This window comes from Aedes aegypti, chromosome 3, assembly GCF_002204515.2.
Source record: "Aedes aegypti strain LVP_AGWG chromosome 3, AaegL5.0 Primary Assembly, whole genome shotgun sequence".
Classification (NCBI taxonomy): Eukaryota; Metazoa; Arthropoda; class Insecta; order Diptera; family Culicidae; genus Aedes; species Aedes aegypti.
The window spans coordinates 315769877-315794058 of record NC_035109.1 but is presented as its reverse complement, the minus strand read 5'-3'; the positions used below and the strand labels follow the sequence as shown (position 1 = coordinate 315794058).

Below are 24182 nucleotides of genomic sequence, written 5' to 3'. Positions count from 1 at the left end.
CCGCATTACTGGTACATTTGACAGAAACAATCCGATTCCAACTACATACATGGTGAAATCAAGCGCATTTCTGGTCTGCTGAAAATTGCTGGTGCGAGCGCTTAAGTTAACCCCCTGAAATAGTAGTTTTTACCGCACAATTTTTTTGCGTGAATGTTTCTCGGGAATCGAAATAAAATAAATATCAATAAAAAAAAATCGATCACTTTTTCTGTAGCTGCTTTAGGGCCCTATTTTGCCCTTTGAGCAAATCCCCACTCCGACATGCAGCACAGCCCTGGAAGTCCGACATTAAAGCGAGAGCGTTCTCGAACTGTCACTCAAGCGAAAAGCGAAAAAAAGCCAAAAACTCCCTTTCAAAAACTTTGATCGCAGACTGAAAAGTTATTTACAATTTTTATTTCATTCATATTCTACCAGTTTTCCGCCGTATTTTAGCGTAAAAAGTGTACCAAAACCTTCGGCAAGTGTAACAAAACAAGATTATGGTGGAAAAGTGCCGAATACGTTGTTTTCCTACGAGTGACCGGCTTAAATAATTCGCTGCGCCCCGTTTTGCGATGAAGAAGTCCTAGAATTTTTATTTTTCGTCTTACCCAATCTCTTTCTCAAGACGTCCTCGTCGAGTGCAAAAGAAGAGAACATCGCCGCCAAGAAGAAAAAGGGCCCTTACGAATCGCGATCGCGAGAGTCTTGATGCGATCGTTTCTGTTGTTGCTTTTGTGTGAAGTGTTTGTGTTTACGTAAAACGGGTTTTCGGTGGAATCGAATTGGTAACGAGAAAGGCCATTTTTCTGGGTGTAATCCAGAGAAAGTGGGCGGCGAGGGTTAAGAGTTGAGTAATTAAAGCTCCTGCCAGGGAGACCCGCCCCCGGATAAAATAGTGCCTGAATAGTGGATTCCGAAAGCATATTCGGGGCGCCCCCGTCCGGGAGAATGATGACTCCCTTTCGGCGCAAAAAGTCCAACAAGGAGTTCCCGGTAAAGGTGTGTACCTACGACTCGGAGCTGGAGTTCCACCTGGAGCATCGCGCCACCGGTGGCTACCTGTTCGATTTGATTTGTCGGACCATTGGCTTGCGGGAGACGTGGTACTTTGGGTTGCGATATGTCGACAAGAAAGGCTACAAAAGTTGGCTCAAGATGGACAAGAAGGTGCTGGACCAGCACATCAATCTGACCGCCGAAGGATGCGTCTTCATGTTCATGGCCAAGTTCTTCCCGGAGAACGTTGCGGATGAGTTGGTGCAGGAGGTAACGCAGCACATGTTCTTCCTGCAGATTAAGGAGGCCATTCTGTCGATGGAAGTTTACTGTCCTCCGGAGGCGTCGGTGCTATTGGCTTCCTATGCGGTGCAGGCTAAGGTAACTAGAGATGGCTTCTATTAATACTGCTTTTCATAATTATATGACCACTCATAAACGAAAATGTAAATGAAGAAGGAAAAATCCGATACCTGGTTATGTTTGAGGCCCAAGTAAAATGGTTCAGAAGTCAAAACTGAAAAAGTAGTTTTCCTCTTTTAAACCAACAAATCGAAGAAAATAGAAACGCACAGCACTTTAATTTGTCAAATAAAACAGCTGTGTGTTTTTATTTTCTTCGATTTGTAGGTTTGAAACAGTGGTGCTCATCCTGCGGCCCGCGGGTCGCATGTGACTCTTGAAGCCCAAGATTGCGGCCCGCGGAGCGCTATTGGCAAAATGAGAATCCATATTATTTTTTTGAAAATTGAGGATTATTTCACGAATTATTATAATCATAAATTCAGTGTTTATGAGAATATAGATTCTTTTTTCTAAAAAAAACATGATGAATCCTCTGAAGAACCCCTCAAAGAATTCTTAAAGGAATCTTATGAGGAATTTTTGAAAGAAAATGTGAAGAAAATCTCGAAAGAATTTTGTAAAGAACAACTGGATGGAACCCTAGTGAAATTCCTGGAGAAATATTTGAAAGACTTCCTGAAAAAATACTAGAAGTTATAGCTGGTGTTATTCCTTGAAGCATTCATGTAGGTATTGTTGGAATAGCTGGAGGCTTTGCTGGATTCACACGATTACATTTCTACGCAAAAACCCTCAAGAAATTTCTGGAGGGATCTCTGGAGAGATGCCAAAGAGAACCTTAAGTAAAGTGTCTGGGTTTTTACCTTAGAAATTAAAATAGGTATTTTGCATGAGCAAAAGTGCACAATATTTTGTAAATGCTATCAAAACCAGATAAAAATGATTATACAAATGTTAGCCGAATGTTAACTATAACTGACTAAAAGCCGACACTTCCGAATGCTTCCACAAAAATTTGAAAAATAAAATCTAATGACGATTCTGAATCTGGATCTGCGATAAACATTTTGATATCGCTTATTATATTCATCATAAAAAAGTAAGAGGTTGTTTCCGAGATACGACCGCCAAGTTGACGTTGGATAACGTTAGTCTCTTTCATTTCCTGATTTAAGACCGTCACGAACTTATGAAAGATTTGTACTGCTAAAAATCTAATCAATTTCCACACTACCGTGCACCCCCGCTAATTTGAACGGTAAATACCTATTCACTGTTTTGTTTTGATTCTGCGTTCAGTTCCGCAACGTTCCATCTCACTTCACTCTGTTCCATGAGCTAAATGACGTTTGAACCTTTTTAATCTGAACGATGTGCAAATTAGCGGGGTACAAATTAAAAAGTGTTCAGATTAAATATGGTCAAACCATCGGGGGTACCCAGTAATTGAAATACCAGCAAGAATCCCAGATTCCCGTAAATAAATCCATGTATGAGTTCATAGAGATCGAACGATTTTATTGCGAGACATATTTTTCGATTCGCTGATTATAAAAATCGATCGTAGATTTTTTCCCATAGGTGTATACCATCGGCACCCATTTTGTTACAATCGACTTTGATTTATCCATTTATATCTAGAAAGATTCGCGAATTAGGCGAAACTGACAAAATGTACACAATTTAAGAAACTATAGCGTTGAAATTGTAGCTTGATTGTCTATTCACTGCACTTGATCTTTTCCCCGATCGATAATTTAACTATTCAAAAAACGCAAATTTGTAGAAGACGAAACTTCACCTCATGCAAAACCACACACTGTATTCGAGACGAACATTTCAAAAGGTCCCATCAGACTTTTGCTTTTATCGGAGAAAATAAGCTTCGAAAAAATCGTGATGAAAATCAAATGCCAATTAGAATGGAAACATAAAATAAGAGATTCAACTTCATTTCTAGACGCAAAATAAGCTCAAAAACTCAAAAATGATGTTCATTCTGCGGAAAATCACATGTTTACGTTATTTTTGGATATTTCTATCACATGAGACCTTTTGCAATTTTATTGTCAGTTGGGACCTATCAAATGGGTCTTTATGAAAATACCTTTGTTATTTGGGACATTTGTAAAACTCAATAAAAACTGGTAAATTTTGATTAAATTTGTAAAGAATAATGCATTCCAATCAAATTTACGTCAACTAGAGTAAAATATGTTTTAAATTATTGGGCAATAGTGAGGTATTCAAAAAAAAAAAAAAAAAAAAGATTTCCGTGTTAGATTTTTTTTTACTTTTGTATCAAAGGTATGCAGGGTACAGTCTATGATATTTCTCATACACACTTTAAGATAACAATGGGGGAAAGAGGATGGGATGATTATTACAAAAGGAGAACTTATCCAGTGCATATGAGTGTACGATGTACGATGAGGGCCCAGATAGCCGTAGCGGTAAACGCGCAGCTATTCAGCAAGACCAAGCTGAGGGTCGTGGGTTCGAATCCCACCGGTCGAGGATCTTTTCGGGTTGGAAATTTTCTCGACTTCCCAGGGCATAGAGTATCTTCGTACCTGCCACACGATATACACATGAAAAAATGGTCATTGGCATAGTAAGCTCTCAGTTAATAACTGTGGAAGTGCTTATTTAGAACACTAAGCTTAGAAGCAGGCTCTGTCCCAGTGGGGATGTAACGCCAGAAAGAAAAAGAAGAAGAGTGTACGATACTGTTGAAGACTGCAAGTGGTAGTCGAAATTCGCGAATCTGTCAAAATATAAGGATTTGAGGGAGGAATTAAAATGTATTAATATTCAATCTACTTCAAATCTGAACATGCAGTTTTTTTTGGCATACTTTAAAGAAGATTGCAAACAACAGACCTCGCAGAAGACATTAGACTTGTACTCGCATCTATGAACATGATGGAGGGTGACACTGAGAGTTCGAAGACCTTAGGTCTTGTTTATAACTTTCATAACGCTTGAATTGACCATTTTGGACACCCACCCACCCCCACGTGACGCTTTTTGTATTGACACTCAACTATTTTTGTATGAGCCGTAACAATGTTGGTGGGTGGGTTGGTATCCAAAATTGCCAATTTCAGCGATATGAATTATATGAACCAGCCCTTAGTGTATGGATGATCCAATGAAATTTTATTTTGTTCTTTGCATTTTGTAGAAGCCATCTGGGCTGATCTGCTCTCTTTCTTCAATAACGCTTTTTCGATTTTGCTGGTGACTTGCTTTAAGGCCGCACGGGACGTCATCATAATCACCCTATCCATTTCAAGAAGCAAATCCGAAGAACCACTCCATATATCGATGCAAAAATGTATCACTATGATTCTATATATGTAGTGCACAACCCGATAAATTTTCAGCTTCATCGGTTCACTAAAACTCGAGATTTGCTTTCACAAAATTTCGATGATTATTGTTAGAGTGAGACGAAAGACAGGGAAAATAACACGGTCTCCCGTGTCCCCTTAACGACATTTTCTTTACAGTGACTGGAAATCGAATCAAGATCGATCATTTCTTCTGTACCCGTTGAATCACTGATCAGTTTTCTCAGTGATTTATCATTTCAGTTGATGGCTGCAGAGATCGATATAGGGGCAATGGGGGCAATATGAACATACGGGGCAATATGAGCCACCCCGAATTTGACCTCAAAAACAGTGTTTTAATATCTAGTATCATTATGATTTGTTAGAGGATGCTTCAAATAGTCACCACAATAAAAACCGTGAGAATATTCGTTTCAACACTCGAGTTACAAAAAATGTACAAATTTTTCCTTTGTCATGAAAAGCTTATAATTTTGGCAGTTTTTAATTAAGGTTTTAAGACAATTCTATATATTATTCTGGTAAATTTTACCAATCCATTGAAACTTCTGATAATACTGAATAATTCGTGCGCGAAATTAGATTTTCCATTAAAGATTTTTTTATACAACTGAATATTATTTAAAAAGTGAAGGGGCGGGGCAAAATGAGCCACCCTGATTTAAACCATAATAACGGTGTTTTAAACATAGAAAAGCATTGTCAAAATTTACTAGATATTTTTTTACTGCATACAGTGGCGTCTCGTCGTAAGGTGCACTTGGTGCACTGCACAGTCAAAGATTTCAAACTAACAATTTAAATATATATATTATAATTCTCAATACTTCTAACATTCATAATGTGTAGTTGTTTGAAAATGTAGTTTGATTTCTTCGCCTTCAATTGGTGCATCGCCCTCAGTGAACAAACCGTTTGATTCTCCCCCCCATGGTCTTGCTCAACCAGCAAGCGAAAACAGCCAAGTAAACAAAACAAACTGCCATGCGTCTCCATCGTATTGCAGAGAATGTTCATTTCAGCCGTGCACTCTTTCTTGTGCACGAAAATAGCGTGTATGGACACAGCAGGAATGTGCATTTGTATTGGCATTTCTAGAACAACAGTGGCGTTGTATAGGTAAAATCTGGTTCACTCCAATTTGTGCACCCGAGAGAGAAATTGACCATGACGCTCGCATTGGTTTGCAAGAATTGAGAAAGCGCGCGCAACTGGCGTCACGACGTCTGCTGTTGGAAGAGAAAGCGTCAGCGCCATACATGCTTTGTGTATATATATGTTGCATGGAGCTTCCAGGTGTCGCGCGATAGTAGGCGCAATATTGATTGGAACCAAAACTAGATATAAACATATTGGCCAAATTGATAATGTTTTATCTTATTAAATACACAAAATTTATATGGCTTTGAATTGATTTATAAACTTTGTGTGAATATAGTTTTTCTTGCTCAATAGACCGACAACTGATAAATTGCGGTGGGCGTAAAGTGGGTTTCAGCGTTCAACAGTCAGTCATCATTTCACTTAAAAGCTTTGATGTATCAACAAAAGTATACAAAGAGATGTACCAGCGCTGGACATCGTCAAAAAGCTAGCGTCGTGATACAATTGACAAGCTGTAAATAATAAGAATTATTATATAGAATAACAACGCGAAAGCCACGAAATCCATGGAATTTATCCTTCATCGCGAAACTTTAACGCGTAAATAGTTGAATTCTGAAGGATTATATGATATTCTCAGAAAAGTTCAGATTTTTGCTCATAAGAATGGTTTATTTATTTGTAAGCCGAGTTTCATATAAACAAATGTGCTAATCGTTTAGTTTCAAGTTAAACGTCTTTCTTCTTGCTTTAAATTTTGTATCGATAATATTAAACTTATTATCTCAGTTTGCAAAATACGAAAAATGCTTGAAATTTACGCATATAAATGTCATTTTTACTGTAAATATACATTTTTATGTCAAATATTATCAAACTATGGGACCGCGATTAATACGCAAAAGTTTTCTTTCATCGCCTTGATATCAGCGAAATTTTGAGAATTTTTCTTGTCCCTAAACATTGTATATTGGAATCATCCAAAATTCTTAAAACTTACAACTAGTGATTGAAACGAAGAAAACAAACAAAAAATACGTCCAAGGAGCAATCAATATAATAGCTTCCAGACACTTCAAGATTGCATACAGTATTGGAAATTACATTTTAAGGTGTTAATAATAAGAAATTACATTTTAAGCTGAAATACATTTTAAAAAATCAATTGAAAAGTTCGTATTCATAATTCAAAATAAACGGTTTGTGCGAGTCAGTGCACAGGTAATCAAATTCCTCACGGGACGCCTCTGACTGCATAGTCATCTTGGTGCACCATTACAAATAAAACACTTCGTTAGAAAATAAGTTGAACCAAGTGTCACAATTTAATACTAGAATTACATGGTCTGTATACTGTCTATCTTCTCAAACAAATTTAATAAAATTTCCTTTCTAATATTGTACAGTTTATGATCAGCTGTTCTCTATATTGTTTCAAATGAAAATCATACAATTGAATGAGGTGGCTCATACTGCCCCATTGGGTGGCTCATACTGCACCGTTGGGTGGCTCATACTGCCCCGTTGGGTGGCTCATAATGCCCCATATGGTTGGTGAACACGCAGATAAACAAGGTTTTCAAAAACGTTCCTAAACAAATTTTATAGTCAATGTTAGCATTAATTATCGACGTAACATGGAAGAATACATGTTGTAGTACTAGTCACTTGCATTTAAACGATAGATTTTGCTGTTTTGCTATGCATTTTATGACGTTTTCCTTAGGCGGCCCATATTGCCCCGATCACCCCTATGGGTGGCGAGGCTACTGTAGAGGAGAGATTGCCTACAACCAAGCAAGGAAAAGCGTTATAAGTATGTGCCATTTGTACATCGGGAAAATTACTTACTGCTTTTGACTCGAGTGTTGGAAAAAATCCGTAACCTACATCTGTTGTACTTTGCGTGATTCTGTTGCAAAATCCAATCCGTTGTACGGGCATTTGCAACATTCCCGTAGCTTGAAATTTTCATCTCATGAAACGGAACATGATGAATGCTGCTGTTTTTGCAAAGATTGTTGACCTGTCCTGCAGTTAATTTGGACGCAAAACTATCGAAATTCAACGAGCGCCGTGTAGATTTGGTCGACACTGATGACACATCCTGACCTGAAACTGAAAAAAGCAATATAATCTACCTAATCCTAAACACACAGTTTTTAAAAGATCAAGCATGCTGCTTCGATGGAGTCTCCGTACCATTTTGAAAAGTTCCAGTGCGCTCCTTCCAGCTCCGTGGCGACTCAGCGCTGTTCCTCTTAGAGAACTTAAAAACTGAATTATCCTTCTTTGAAGGTGCAGGTTCGGCATTTGCAACTCTCCCGTAGCTTGAATTTTTCATCGCACGAAGCATCTATCTGTGGAGGTGCAGGTTGACTACCATAGTGACTGCTGCCAGCGGATCTTTGGCTTCGACGTGATGCTGCTTCTGAAATATTATTCATCCCTTAATTTGGATTGGTCTTGTATAGGATCCATTTTTATTAATTTAACTCCAAATATTTTCAAAATTACTGTGAGAGCTCGCTTGCATGCCAAAGGTCCCATGTGCAATTTTGTAAACAAAAATCGAAAATGACAGATGGGACCTTTAGCGAGCAAAAAGTCCCATCAACAGAGCTGGTCGATATTAACGATCATGCAGTTGGGTCGTTTTGTTCTTTTCGAATTTTAAGGTTAATAAATAAAAAAAAGTTAACTTTTAAATGAAAATCGTTAAATTTTATGCTGAGGATTTGGAAAATAGTAATAACTTGAAATGTTCGTCTCGTATTGATTACGCCTGTGATTTTGTTTATCAAAATGATGGGCGCATCTGAAATCGAAATCAAAACACGGGGAGAGTAAACGGCGACACTGCAAACAAAAAATAAACAAGGCGTACATGGCGGGCTTAATTGAAACCAGAATGTTAACACGGCGCAAAAGTAATAGGCGCCACTGAAAATAATATCGATTACAGGCTCATAACATTGGGCGATACTGGCATTCTTGAGTGAGTTTAAGGCGAAACCTTATAATATTTTGTTTTATTACGAAATAGCTAGGGAAATTGTAGGAGATGTGTGTGGTATTGATGAGGATTTTGAAACTAGGTTTATGAAGTGTGTATTAAAGTGAAAAAAAAAAAATTCTCCAATTGGGATAAAAAATTGCGCATGAAAATTTCATTAATTATTTTCTCATTGATTTGTTTGATTGTTATTGATTTGTCAGATAGGCCCTTATCGCGAATCCCTCTCGATATGAAGTTTACACAGTGTTTAGAGTGCCTGTAAACAAGAGTGACGTCATGTTCCAGTTTTGACAGGTCTCCTGCTCGATTGGAACGCGAATTTGTACGGAAATGACAGTTCGCCGCTGTTCCAATTTTGACATTGACGCCACTCTTATCTAGATAGAGTCACTTTCAAATCCCAATCAATACGCTCTCCCATGAGAGCAAACTCATTAGAGATCTGCTTCGCAAATCTCACGCTTGAGATTTTGATACAAAATCACTCAATCAACTCAAGTCCCTCCCCTTGGTTATGCGACCTTGCCGCGATGGGAGGGCATAATCCATTAGCCCATATGATGGAAACCAAAGGCGTGACCTGTAGTGGTGCTATCACATTTTGGCATTTTTTGCTTGAAGCCGCGTCATAAATCATATGGCATAGACGCACTAATATCTCGGATGTGATCCAACGGACACTCTGCGTCATTGATAGAATTGATGCCCATTTTAAATAATTAATCTATTCGAAGTGGACATTAATACTATTGATGACGTTCAGTTTGCCTTTTGATAACCAGAATGATCCGTAGCCACTCTTACTATTAGCTAGCTAGATACATCGTTATCATATACGACGTAGGGAATACTTAGGAACCTTTAAGAAAATGACTAGTAGATTCTCTCAGTAGAAATAAGTGGCGACAATCTTATTTTAATATGGTTTTTACATTGTCATAATAAGAAATACCTCTTTTGTAACAGCGGTATAAATAATCTAATTCCAGCTTCATTTTCGCAAAATTTACAAGTAGAAAGTAGGCGTTGTGAAGCATTGCATTTGCCACCGAAAAGTGAATCTTGTAGGAGACTGTAATAGAAACCTAAGGTAGCCTTACTCTTAAATAGTCACTATAATAATGACTATTGAAAGTAAGACGCTGAGATCGATCATTAGGGTAAACTTGCTAGTTTCGAAAAATTGTTGAACAGACAAGGAAAGCGACTTTTTTTAAGGATATATGAACGTAATGACCAATTCATACTTTTAACAACAAAAATGAAATTAACTAGAACTACTACTAAACAGCCTAATTTTGTTTAGACTTGACGACAATTGACATTTAAGACTTTAATCTTACGTAAAAGGCAGGAGTAATCAGAATAGCACTTGAATGACAAATTATTCAAAACCATTTCGACTAGACAGTATTAGTAATGACACTACTACACTACTATTTCAAACAAATTCTGATGGAGCTGCTGATTTTCACAATGCTTCCTTTTCTCAATAGCAAGGGAATGTGGGTACTTTTCAAAAACTACCACGTCACAATACTAATAAAAAAGCAGTGTTCATGTGGGCGCCATTGCCTAGTCCGTCTGAGTATTGTTCCTGGTAGAGGGGAAACTTGGCAAAAGCCAGACCGAGGGTTCAGCCTTGACAAGTTAAGCTGTCAGGCAGCTCCAACTGAATAACATACAAAAAAAAATCACTCAATCAACTCAAACCGTAAAAAATGATTCAGTCGCAAAACCCGTCAAAAACTTGTGAAACCCGAATGTTGTTTACGATAGACAGGATTACTATAATTTTACCAAACTAACAAGAAATTATTTCCGTGTGTGAGTAAACTGTGGAAATACGAGACAATGATTCAAAAAGGTGAGCCAACTCATCCATGATTTTTTGGCTGCTGAGTTGCGTGATTCAGAGTGAATCTAGATAAGAGTGGCGTCAATGTCAAAATTGGAACAGCGGCGAACTGTCATTTCCATACAAATCCGCGTTCCAATCGAGCAGGAGACCTGTCAAAACTGGAACATGACGTCACTCTTATTACAGGCACTCTAGCGTGATTGACAACTCACGCCTGAAAAATCTCAAGCGTGAGTTATGAGAAATTTGAGTTTTTCACAACACTGAGTTTACAATATGATTTCTCGCGGAACATTACTAAAGGACCTATCTAACATTGAGAGGCTCTCTTTGTTTACTTTCTCTTTCATTAATAACTGAGTCACATTAATCTCTTCTGTTGCGTTTTTTGTATGAAACGCTAGTCAAGGAAATTGACTTTCGATCTATAGCGAAAAACCTCCCAAAATCTTTAGTATTCCACTGTTATAATCGAAAGAGAACGAGAGAGAAGAGAATCTCTCATTTGTACATAGGTCCTTTAGTAATGTTGCGCGAGATTTCTATGAAGAAGGCATGTACCAATAAACAAGAAGTGGTACCTATTATGCATTTCTACATTATCATTAAATTCATTGTTGGCATTCTCAAAAAGGAACGGTCAGGTTAGAAACAATAGATAAAACACATTCCTAAAGATATGCTTGAAGAAATTTAGAATAAGAAAAAAATAAAGGCTTTCCTTGAAGTATAATAATTGAATAATTCAAAAATGTTAAATGACATTGTTTAGCTTTATTAAATATTCAGTTCAGAACAATGTTCTGGATTCGCCACTGCACCTAAGAGATGACCATTTGTTTTTTTTTTTTCTTCTTCCAGTACGGCGACTACGATGAAGCGGTCTGCAAGCCGGGAATGTTGATCAGTGAAAACCTGCTCCCGCAGCGAGTGATCGATCAGTACCAGATGACGCCGCAGATGTGGGAGGAGCGAATCGAAACGTGGTACGCCGACCACCGTGGGATGTCTCGGGACGAGGCGGAAATGGAATATCTGAAAATTGCACAGGACCTGGACATGTTTGGCGTGAACTATTTTCTCATTACGGTAGGTGTTCCGTTGCATTTCCAATGCATCCGATATCTTTTAAGAGACTTGAAGAAACTCTTCAATAATGTCTTGAAACCCTTGAGAAATCTGTGAAAGAATCATTATATAAATACTTGAACAAAACTAATGAAAATCTTGGACAAATGCCTGAATTGATTTCTTAAGAAATGTAGAAGTAAACTTCTAGAGTAATACTCGGCGCAATGTGACAAGGAAACCCCATAACAATTCTTAGAAGTTATATTGGAGTATAATCTGTTCGTATTCTCTGGAAAATCTTTATAAAATTACTCTTGGAATATCCTATGATTCCTGTTTGGATCTTTGCTTTCTTTTGGTCTCTGTTTGGTACCTTTTAAGTCTCTTGGTTTCTTTTCAGATATGTGGGATTTAAAGTTCCTATTTTTTGAATAATTTCTTATTCTTTTTTCCATTTCAGAACAAGAAAAACACCGCAGTATACGTGGGCGTGACGGCACTCGGACTCAACATCTACAGCAAGGAGAACAAACTGACCCCGATGACGACGTTCCCGTGGAACGAAATCCGCAACATCAGCTTCGATGGGAAAAAGTTCTTCGTCAAAACGAACGAAGAGAAGGGCAACGTGGCGACGACGTTCTACTCGGAGAAAGCTCGCAACAACAAGGAACTGCTGGATCTGTGCGTCGGCAACCACGAGCTGTACATGAAACGGCGCAAACCGGACACGATGGAGATCCAGCAGATGAAGGCACAAGCCAAGGAGGAACGGCAGCGGCGACACATCGAGCGGAACAAGCTGGCACGGGAGAAACAGCTGCGCGAGGAAGCCGAACAGGAGAGGGCCAACATGGAGAAAAGACTGATGCAGCTGCAGGAGGAGATGGCTGCTGCCAATGAGGCGTTGGTAAGTACCTAACTTCCGGGGTGCCAAAATTGGGAATGGGTTTATGGCTTTGAAATCGCTGAACGAATGGAAACGATAATTGGGTCATAAATTCCTCATGAAATAGCTAGTAAGTTCAGCGTGTGCTAGAATAAGGGCGAATGTAACATGATCGATCCTCTCTTCTGCGAATAATAGTAACAAGATGTAAGTTTCTTACCATTTTTATAATTAAGGACGCTAGTTAGCAAAGCAATATTGATTTCTGAGGATCAATGAAGAGAAATCAATCATGTTACATTCGCCCTAATTCTAGCATACGCTTGAATCGTAACTTTTCAAATCTAAAGCATGTCACGGTCGCTATGTTACGATTAGATCCTTCGCTTCATTGAACCTGATTGATGTCACGGTCGCCATGTAGTGAACTTATCTGAATTCCTGGTATGCCAAACGCGAAAAACTATGTAAATCCAGTTGAATACACATCAGTAAAGACTACAAAATAATTTAGCCATCGTGATTAGGCGTACTTGAATAGTGGTATTTTGGTGGTATTCAAAACTGAAATTACAAGAGATTGCTCTTTTTCGGTGGCAGTAAAAACGAAATCCTGAAGCAAAGAAAGCACCACGGAAAATGTTCTCCATTTATTTGGAAAATTCAAAAGTTATGTCATTCGTCCGCATATACCTCCGGTTTATTGTAAATGTGGCTAACCACTTCCGGTCAAATATCACGGATTCGAAAAACTGTTATAAACATATTTTTCCTTCCATTTTCAGCGTCGCAGCGAGGAAGCCGCGGAACTGCTCGCCGAAAAGAACCGACTGGCGGAGGAGGAAGCTCTGCTCCTCTCGCACAAAGCCCTCGAGGTCGAGCAGGAGATCAGCCGGATGCGGATGACGGCACGGAAAACCGAAGAGGAAAAGATCTACCTGGAGCGGAAAACCCAGGAGGCCGAACTGCTCACCGCCCAGATGATCGAGGAATCCCGCAAGCGGGTGATGGAGACGGAAAAGCTCAAAAACGAACTCATCCACGCCAGGGTTGCGGAGAAGGAAGCCAAGGAGAAGCTTCTGAATTTTTTGAGCAGGACGTCCACGGAGTCGATTTTCATAACGCCATCCTCGTCGCCGGAAACGCCCGTCCTCGAGAGCAATACGTACGATTTGCTAGCGGACGGCGACATGGACCAGCTGTCGCTGGAGATCGAGAAGGAGAGGTGAGTTCGTTTTATGATTAACATCTTACGCCACAGACACTATCGAAACGTTTCGCTTCAGGGTGGAGTACCTGACCAAGTCGAAGCAGGTGCAGAACCAGCTGAAGGAGCTCCGGTCGGAGATCGAACAGCTGAAGATCGGCGAGAAGCAGTCGCCGCTCGACAAAATCAGCGCCCAGCAGACACGCCTAGGTGAGAACAAGTATTCCACCCTGAAGAAGCTCAAATCGGGCTCGACGAAAGCACGAGTAGCATTTTTTGAGGAATTGTAAGTGAAAACGAGAAAACGGGTGCGTAACAAAAAAAAACCGCCCGGTTACAATCTCTATTATCCTTTAGTACATTTTAACGATAATACGTATTATGCCTTGCTGATATGCCTTGAGTGCCTTGAGTATACGCAGTTGAAAGTGTTTTGTGAACTTCATCGGGAAAAAGGATGGGCGTGCTTGGCCGAGTCTCTCGTCACGTGCCGCTGTGGCTGTAGAAAGATACGTTTTTTTCTGTTTTTGGCTGTAATCGAGTTCAGATTTATTTTTTGGATTGTTGAGTTCTTGTTTTTGTACATGCCTTGACGTTTTCTTGTACTGTAATTTTGTGGTAGGTAAATTCATCCTTCGCGGTATGGGCTCAGAGAGTAGCTAAGAGCATGCGTTTAGTTGAGACTATTGAAACGTTAGAATGAAATACTAGGAACAGAAGGGCAATTTGAACTTGAAAAAGTTTAAAAGTTGAGGCTTTTCTTCGTAGATACTCTGCTTGGATGTTCAAGGTTTTGATAGGCTACAATAAGACCAAGAGATTATCAATTGAACAGAATAGGAACGAGAAGCGTCTTTCGTGTAACTCTCTAAAACGAAGAGGAACTGCTAGGAATCAGTAGCAAACATAATCGTCAAGAAAATGTAAAATTCAGCCATCAGAGTTGTTCTCCTCGTTGCCAAAATATGTATTCTGAAAGTTTAGTCGGTACTAACTGAGCATGATAGCAGAACGAATCGACAATCTATGTGTATACCTAAACGTACTGTAGGCGTCGCCTTCAATAGTAGTAGCAGTAGTAGTACTAGTAGTTGAATGCTAGACAGAATTAATTCTATCGCGCGCTTCGAACGATAAGTAGAATCTTATTTATGCCTAATAGTATGACCTTACTTATTCCCTAGCGACAGTTAGATGTACCTATTTTATCATTCGCGTCAGATTGCATCCTAGATTTTGCTGTTATTTAAACATCAATTTCACCATCCTACTGTTAATTGTCACATTTATTATATAGTCTACGAAGGGTTTGTAGGCTAGGTGTAAATGAGCAAGGGGTTATTCGATTTTGATTTGATATTCTTTCGGGAAGTGAAAACCATTCACCATAAGCTATAATAACTCCAGAAAAACTTTTGTCAGACACAATTGCTGTAAATAGTTCATCTTCAGGCTGGGAAACGCGTTTTTCACAAACATAGGAATCTTTCTTCAGAATTGAAATAGAAAACTTGCTTCAGAAGCCACGAAAGCTTCCTCCTGAAGCAGAAAAAATGTCCCACCAGAAGCTAGGAAAAACTGTCATTACTTATAAGCTGAGAAAATCTCATTTTAGGATTTAGAAAAAGCTTTTCAGAGTTTTCGTCTCCAGGCTGAAAAGTGGCCTCTTCAAATGCTGGAACGAACATTCTTTGAAAGCAAGAAAGCTACCGGGACTAGCCGACAAAGAAAAATAATTTTTAACAGAAGTAGTTGGAGCTTCCACCCACACAATAGGATTCGATCCAGAAGCCAGAAGGAGGTCTTACTTTAGATAAACTAAGAAAAACTTCCTCCAAAATAATGAAAAAAATCTTCTCCAAATGCTAGGAAAAGTTGTCATCAGTAGAAGTTAGGAAAAGCATCTTTGTAATGCTTAGACCTTGTCAAAAAACTAGAAAAATGTTTTTCAGAAACAACTCTAATTTTTGAGGAAGCCAAGAAAGATGTCTACCAGAAGCTCGTGACAGCTTCTTAAGGAGTTGTAAAAGTTATTCCCAGAAGAGGGGAAATTTCACACAGAAACTGAAATAGCTTCTATCCAGAAGCTGGAAAAGCTTCCACCCAGAAGTTGGAAAAGCTTCTATCCAGAAGCTGCGAAAGCCTTCGCTCGGAAACTGGAAAAGCTTTCACACCGAAACTGGAAAATCTTCTACCCAAAATTTGAAAAGCTTTCACCCAGACGCACAGTGCGATGCTCCATAGACAAAAATCAAATTTCAAGTTATTTTATCCGGCGATGATAAGCATCCACGATTGTTTATAGATACCATTCGTTATTGAAACAAGTATTGATAAGCTATACAAAGCACAAAAACTACTATAACAAGCGTCGAAAGTGACAGTCGTCGGAGTAGCAGAAAAACTAAATTTTATCGCATGTTTTCATCATTACTTTCAACTAGTACGGAAACAGTTGAAACCAATCTATTCAATCAAAATTTGAAAGAGAACATGTCTGAAGGTTGTTAAAGTATATTTCATGGGATAAGAACACTAATTTTAGCTTTGAATATGAGAAATCGGCACGTTGAGTTGGCTATGAAATCAAACTTATGAAATACTAACAAGTAACTTTGGGTATCCATTCAAAAAAAGTTCCATCGAGTTCCACCCTAAATCACACACAGACATGTTTCTTAGAGTGTCCTCTAAGAGGTCTGAAAGATTCAGCTGCAACTCCCTGCAACTCTTCGAGATTTTTTAATATTTTTAGGTATACTCCTTAATAAGCACAAGTATAAAAATGAGTTGTTTGTGATAGAAAATCCGAAAATCTTGCAACACTATGTGGTCTCGGCTCAATCAGAAATTACACGGGAGCAAGTCAATGCTTAGAATTATATATTTGGAATGTAGTTTCCAAGATTTTATTCAAATTTTATATTAAAAATTTAAAAATTATAAAAAATGCGATTTTTTTGCATAAAGGCGTATCAGTCACTTTTGCAGCTACGAGTGAGAAAAGACATGTTTGCAAATAAGTTTTTACATCATTATGAACAATAAAAGAGCAAATTGCAAGGTTTTTCTTGGAAAATAATGAAATTGACGTTTGGGACACTTTTGCGATTATGCGTATATTATATGTCATTTATGCAAATTGTAGCTCTTTTGACCAGAAATCACTTTCTCTTCCATACCAAGGTGTTCAAATGGCTTGATTTTCCAGTTTTGATTTTTGTCCCGCATTTCCATACATTCAACGCATTGTGAGACGCTGCGAAACCTTCTACCCAGAAGTTGGGAAAGCTTCCACATAGAAGCTTAAAAAGCTCCCATCCAGAAACTGGAGAAGCTCCCACTCAGAAGCTGGAAAAGCTTCCACGTAGGAGCTGGAAAAGCTTCTACCCAGAAGCTGAAAACCACCACTCAGAAGCTGGGAAAGCTTCCACACATAATTTGAAAAAGCTTCCACCCAGCAATTGAAAAAGCTTTCAACCAGAAATTGGAAAAGCTTCCGTATAGAAGCTAGAAAAGCTTCCACCAGAAACTGGAAAAGCTTCCACTCATAAGCTAGAAATGCTCTTAGCCAGAAGCTGTAAAAGCCTTTAGACAGAAACTGTGGAGGCCACACGGAAACTGAAAAATCTTCTTCCCAAAATTGGATAAGTTTCACCCAGAAATTGGGAAAACTTTCACATAGAAGCTGGAAAAGCTTTCACCCAGAAACTGGAAAAGCTTCTATCCAAAGGATGGAGAAGTGTCCAACAAGAAGCTGGAAAGCCTTCACCCAGAAGCTGGAAAAGCTTGCACTCAGAAGCAAGAAAAGCTCCCACAAAAAGCTGCAAAAGCTTTTACCCAGTTATTGGAAAAACTTAGACCCAGTTGCTGGAAAAGCTTCCACTCATAGGCTAGAAAAGCTTTTACCCAGAAAGTAGAAAAGCTTCTATCCAGTTGCTGGAAAAGCTCCCATTTTGAAGATGGAGAAGCTTTCACCCAGAAGCTGGGATAACCTCCACCCAGAAGTTGCAAAAACCTCCACATAGAGGCTAAAAAAGCTTCCACCCTTGAGCTGTAAAAATTTCCACCTATCAGCTGGAAAGCTTCCTCCTAGAAGGTCGAAAAGCTTTCACCAATTAGCTGGAAAAACTTCCATTCAGAAGCTGGAAAAGCTTCCACCCAGAAGTTGGAAAAGCTTCTATCCAGAAGCTGTAAAAGCCTTCGCTCGGAAACTGGAAAAGCTTTCACACCGAAGCTAGAAAATCTTGTACCCAAAATTGAAAAAGCTTTCACCCAGACGCTGCGAAACCTTCTACCCAGAAGTTCGGAAAGCTTCCACATAGAAGCTTAAAAAGCTCCCATCCAGAAACTGGAGAAGCTCCCACTCAGAAGCTGGAAAAGCTTCCACGCAGAAGCTGGAAAGCTTCCACTTAGGAGCTGGAAAAGCTTCCACGCAGGAGCTGGTAAAGCTTTAACCCAGAAGCTGAAAGCCTCCACTCAGAAGCTGGAAAAGCTTGTACTCATAAGCAAGAAAAGCTTCCACACATAATTTGAAAAAGCTTCCACACAGCAGTTGAAAAAGCTTTCAACCAGAAGTTGGAAAAGCTTCCGTATAGAAGCTAGAAAAGCTTCCACCAGAAACTGGAAAAGCTTACACTCAGAAGCTAGAAATGCTTTTAGCCAGAAGCTGTAAAAGCCTTCAGACAGAAACTGAAAAAGCTTCCACACGGAAGCTTAAAAATCTTCTTCCCAAAATTGTAAAAGCTTGCATACAGAAGTTGGAAAAACTTTCACATAGGAGCTTGAAAAGCTTCCATCCAGAAACTGGAGAAGCTTCCACTCAGAACTTCCATACAGAAGCTGGAAAAGCTTTCACCCAAAAACTGGAAAAGCTTCTATCCAGAGGATGGAAAAGTGTCCAATTCCATCCTCTGGATGGATGGAAAGCTTCCTCCTAGAAGCTCGAAAAGCTTGCACCAATTAGCTGGAAAAGCTTCCATTCAGAAGCTGGAAAAGCTTCTACCCAGAAGCTATAAAAGCTTCTACCCAGAAGCTGGAAAAGCTTCCACCCAGAAGTCGAAAAAGTTTTCACCCAGAAGCTGGAAAAACTTTCATCCAGAAGGTGAAAAAGCTTTTCCAACTTCTGGTAAAAGTTTTTCCAGCTTCTGGGTGGAAGCTTTTCCAACGTTTAGGTGGAAGCTTTTCCAGCAACTGGGTAGAAGCTTCTCCACTTTCTGACTGGAAGATCTTCCAGCTTCTAGGTGGAAGCTTTTCCAACATCTGGATGGAAGCTTTGCCAGCTTCTGGGTAGAAGTTTTTTCAGTATCTGGGTGGAAGCTTTTCTAGCCTCTTTGTGCTTTTTTTTCCAGATTCTGGGTGGGAGCTTTTCCAGCGTCTGTCTTCTACACAGAAGCTTCTAATTGAAAGCTTTTCCAGCTTCTGGATGGAAGTTTTTTTAGCTTCTATGTGGAAGCTTTTCCAACTTCTGAATGGATGATTTTTTTTCAGTTTCTATGTGGAAGCTTTTCTAGCTTCTATGTGGAAACTTTTTCAGAGCTTTTACCAGAGACATTATTCTAATGGAAGTTGGTATAAACTGTCATTAGAAGCTGAAAAAAGGCTTTTCGTAAAAATGAAAAAAGCTTTTCCACGAATTCATAAAAAAAGCTTTCTATGAAAACTGAGCAAGCTTCCGCTCCAGATGGGCAAGAACTTCCTTCAAAAGCCGTAAAAAGCTTTCCAGAAGCTAAGAAAAGGTTCATTCAGATGCAGAGAAAAGCTTTCCGTCTTTAACACTAATTCTTCTACGATTGCTCTAGATGTCTTATAGGACTTTTTCGCAAGGTCGGAAAAGCTTCAAGAAAGCTTTCTTCTGAAGCAAAGAAAAATTTACTACAGGTGGTGAGATAAGCTACCACTAGTAGATGGGCCTTAAAGCTGAATAAATGACCATCCGAAGCTATCGAAAACTTTCACCAGAAACTGGGGAAATCTTCCATTAGAAGTAGAAGCATCAAAATTGAATCACCTCTTGTTCATTCGCGACTAGCGTTCACAAACCTTTCCTAACGAACAGAATCAGACAATTTACACTTCTCTTTATCTTTAATATAGCAGTCCATCCATTGTAATGTTAATCAGTTTTTATTACCATAAAAATTGCCTATATTATTTTATCGCAAACAGCAAACTATACAACCAGATCAGATGCTTATTTCATTATACACCGAATAAAGAAAGGACAATAACTACAAGAGTTTTAAGTCAAACTACACAGAATAAAGTCAATTAAAACGGTATATCTTTTTCGTCTTGAGTGTCAGTACACAGTCCGTATCCACTTCCGTTTTTATTGTTTCTGTCATCATCTCATCATCCTGTCATCATCACACATTTCGGTCCAAGGTAAATGGTTCTGTTTGTTACTTCCTGTGTGCTTTTATCTGTGAACTTTTCGTGTGCGTTTTTATCTTTGTATATTCTTGTTCGTTTCTTTAAATATATTTCTTTAGTTTTAGCTTTTTTCCTTAAACGGGTATCCTGCTTGTTCTATTAATTGGGTCTCTCTGTCATCATTGCGTGTTTGCTGTTCCCATCTTACTAGTAGCTGCAGCCACCTGTCGAGCTTCGCTCTTCGCTTTTTCCAGCATCTATACCTGCTGAACCACTTCTAATAATTCAAAATCTCACTTTATCTGCTTGCGTTTGGCGGCATTTTTCTTCCACAGAGAACCGGAAGAATCGATAGCATAGCATTTCCCGGAATCAATCGACCGACGCGCAAATTACCTACGGGAAGGATGATTCCCAAGGAAGTGCAATCTCGCATATTCTCACTTATTGCCAAGAGGCTGCCGAGTGGCGGCAGCGAATATTATGTTAAGTGAAGCAAGGAATCCGATCCGATGGATTGTTCGGAGCCAAGACCTCTAAGTGCCTAGATAACGCACAAATACGCGTTGACAATACCGATGAAACCCATGGTGGGTTGAACGATTTTTATACGGAAGTTTATTACGACATGACGGCATCGATGCAGATTTCAATTATTTAGCTGTGAATATAACAATTTACTCTTATGACGAAACCTTCTGCTGAAAGCTGTGTGCATTGGAAATGGATGGTAAAGAAATCATATCGGAACTTAAAGTACTTCACTCTGCTGGACGTTCAACGGAGTGATCACTTGCCTTTCTGGAAATGGATGCGGCATCAAGGACGCTATACGAATTGAAATATGGCCACTTTGACGAAGAAAGTCTCAGTTAATAACTCTGGAAGTGCTCATAGAACACTAACTAATATGAGAGTCAAACGGTCAAACTCTATCTACTTGACGTCCCTAATGTCGATAAGAAGATCATAATTGGAACCAGAACAAGATTAACTAACAATACCTGGCAAAAGATCACCATAACATAATGAATCCAAAATCTGCTTCAGCGTCTTCCTGAGGAAATACCAATATATGCACCCGTCAAACCTGGACGAAAAAATGGGCCACTTTAACATGAACAGAAAAGAATGGACAATAGATTTTATGCTGACCGACTGGACAAAAGCTTTGCATTGTCGGTCTTGTATTCTGTAAGTATATTTAAGCTGTGTACCGCATAAGCTCAAACGAAAGACAGTGGATAGGTTTGGGTTTGGAGTATGACACTGATCAAATTGAACTGAATAATTTGTCTTTTGGATTTCCATCTATAGAATACATTTTTTTTCTATCTATTTATTTGGAAGGCTCAAACGTAATGGAGCCGAAAAATGATATTGTGAAGATATATTTTTACAATTAATTAGCCATAACGCAACTAGCTTTCTCTAGCTGTTTTCATTGGACGCAAAATCTCCGTCGGAGCCGATCCTGACGCCGCGAATTGAGCTCGACGTTCATTCGCACGTGCTCCTTGGCTTTGCGGACGATATAGACCTAATTGGAATCGATCGCAGGTCAGTGGAAGAGGCCTTCGTGCCTCTGAAAAGGGAGACAGCGAGGATAGGCCTGACCATTAATTCTACCAAAACGAAGTACATGGTTGCAGGTAGAGATAGAGTCAGGCTTGGTGGTGCAGGTGCTGAGGTAGTGTTTGATGGGGATATGTTTGAAGTTGTTAAAGAACCACAGTGCTTTCTTTCCACATTTCTTTGGTTCCAGATTTCTTTGGTTTCCAATTTGGACGAGAGCAAGGTTCCAAATTCTCACTCACTCTCACGATAATGGATTTATCCCTCACAGCAATTTTCAGCGATAAGCTGGCTTGCGATTTTATCCGCCAACAACAAAACAAGGCGAAAATAAATAACTGCACATATCCTTAGCTGTGATAAGATTGTTTTCTCTTTCTCCTATCCATGGAGAACTTTTCCTGTATCCATCGCCACGAGCAGCACCACTGCTTTTGTCAAGTTGATGTGGCAGCATGATTAGCGTGCACGCATCGCAGTTGTTTTTAGCAATCAGGGTGTCTACTCGTTTACATAAATGAAATTCCCTGATATTTCCAGGTTTTTTTCAGGTTCTACAAAATAATTCCAGGATTAAGAAATATTCCAATTTCAGATATATAAAAAGTTATTGACAAAATAATTTGCTTCAATTCGTTTCAAGCTTCCAAATTTTTTGTCGAAGCTATTTTAAGGTGGAACAATTTCAAAGCTTAAGTTTTTGTCCACTGAATTGTATTTGATACAAAGCCTAGATTGTATTTGATAAGAAGACTCATTTTTATATCGTTTGTGAGAGCTCTGATCATCATTGTTAACTAAACGGAACCTTCAAGTGATTTAGTATGCTTAACCCTTTTTATTGATTACAGCGTACTTGTGCAAAAACAGATAATGCACTATTCATTTTTGGCCCACGTTCAATGAAGAAATCTCAAAAGGTATCCATGGGCAGTTTGGATACTTAAGACAGCTAAATGGGCGAAATAAACAATACTTACAAATGTTTGTGACAATATTTCACAATTAAAATTACATGTCGTAAAACATGTTTTTCTATAAATATTACAATTATTTTCTAAAGGAATTTCACCAGACATTAATTCAAGTATTTGCCCAAAGATCCAGATGTTACTCCGAAGATTTACTCAGGCTAGGATAGATGGATGGATTTCTTTATTTGTGAAATTTGCACCACTAGGCTAGCTCACGACTTAAATGTCTCCAGGAGTTCATGTAGTGATTATTTCCCATAGAATCCTTTCGAGAATTTTTCTAAGGAATTCGTAAAAGAATTATGTTTTAGATATCTCAAAAACACGACCTGGTTTTTGCCATTTATAACCACAGAAATTAACTCGGAGATCGTCAGCAATGTCTTTACTGATTCTATCGGATGTTTTCCAAGAAAGACCTAAGTCCTCCAAGATTATACCCAGTGATTCTTCCATCGATTTTCCTTGGACATCCTCTAAGACTTCCGTTTAGAGCTTCTTCAAAAAATCAACCAGAAGTTTCTTCAAAGATGTATCTAGGGATTTCTTAAAATTTGTCCTTCATAATTTCTTTAAGATTTCAACTTCAAATTTTTCTAAGGATGACTCCGCGAATTACTCAGATTTCATTAGAAATTCCTACAGTAATCCTTTAAAGATTTCTCAAGGAAGTCTTTAAAGATTTGTCCAAGTATACTTCCAGGATTTTTTTAGGCTTTCCTGCCTGAAAATGTGAATGCAATTTTTCAGAAATTTGAGAAAATTTACAATTCGTGAGGTATTTCTAAAGCAAATTTTAAAGCAAACTCTGATGAAACTTGTGTAAGTTTTTAAATCACACGATTACTAGAAGAACTCATAGACCCTTGAAGAATTTTTAGAAGATTTTCTTGTTAAATTGTTGGGATAATTGAAAGAAAAAGCAAAAAATATGTGTATAATTTTCTGGTAAAATGCTACAGTGTTAATTAGTATGGAAACTGTTATCACTTTTGTAAGTTCCATGGGATTTTATAAGAAATGTTTTGAAGAACTGCAGTTGTAAATGAATGAAAAACCGAATTTAATTCCTCTACAGTTTGTATCCTTTGACAAATACGCGTATTTTGACCTCAACTGAAAGGCCATCTTTAGTGTCGTGTACTAGACTCGACTGCAGTTGTGATCATTCGATGAAATTCTGGAGAAGTCTAGAAGAATTCTATGATGAAACACAGGGTCGAGTTTTTGAGGGGAAACCTCTGAACAATTTCTTTCAAAAACTGTGGAATAGACCTTTGCGGTTTTTCTTGGAAAAAATACAGTAAACATTCTCAGAAGATCTCCTACAGTAACAACTAGAAAATTCGGTTGAAGGATTAATGGAAAAATATCTAGAGAAAGTCCTCATAGAGTCTTTCCTGCAGCAAATTCTGGATAAATTACTCAAGATCTTTTATAAAAATCTCTGGGAGAATA

The 24182-nt window shown here is 38.7% G+C and overlaps 1 protein-coding gene and 1 long non-coding RNA gene across 5 annotated transcripts; one reads left to right on the top strand and one right to left on the bottom strand.

Moving 5' to 3' along the window:
- The first annotated feature begins 331 nt into the window (after window positions 1-331).
- On the top strand, window positions 332-20869 carry LOC5567357 (moesin/ezrin/radixin homolog 2). 4 transcript variants are annotated; one of them, XM_001657313.2, is made up of 6 exons: window positions 332-1365; window positions 11495-11722; window positions 12165-12614; window positions 13379-13818; window positions 13880-14010; window positions 20511-20869. In XM_001657313.2, the coding sequence occupies exons 1-6, from the start codon at window positions 937-939 to the stop codon at window positions 20528-20530; spliced, it is 1698 nt and encodes a 565-aa protein (XP_001657363.2). In that variant the 5' UTR covers window positions 332-936; the 3' UTR covers window positions 20531-20869. The 4 variants fall into 4 exon arrangements, with proteins under 4 accessions (XP_001657363.2, XP_001657364.2, XP_021710218.1 ...); XM_001657314.2 differs by having other exon boundaries at window positions 13880-14086; XM_021854526.1 differs by lacking the exon at window positions 20511-20869 and adding an exon at window positions 14158-16294 and having other exon boundaries at window positions 13880-14086.
- On the bottom strand, window positions 7313-8497 carry LOC110679561. Its single transcript, XR_002502591.1, has 3 exons — window positions 7956-8497; window positions 7605-7871; window positions 7313-7540 (listed from the first exon to the last, which is right to left on the bottom strand). It is a non-coding gene; the product is annotated as an uncharacterized LOC110679561 (long non-coding RNA).
- Window positions 20870-24182: the final 3313 nt, after the last annotated feature.

Coding starts and splice junctions, on each gene's coding strand:
- LOC5567357 (XM_001657314.2), top strand. CDS start 937: ATGATGACTCCCTTTCGGCGCAAAAAGTCCAACAAGGAGTTCCCGGTA. Junction 1,366..11,494: donor CCTATGCGGTGCAGGCTAAG/GTAACTAGAGAT, acceptor TTCTTCTTCCAG/TACGGCGACTACGATGAAGC. Junction 13,819..13,879: donor CTGGAGATCGAGAAGGAGAG/GTGAGTTCGTTT, acceptor GTTTCGCTTCAG/GGTGGAGTACCTGACCAAGT.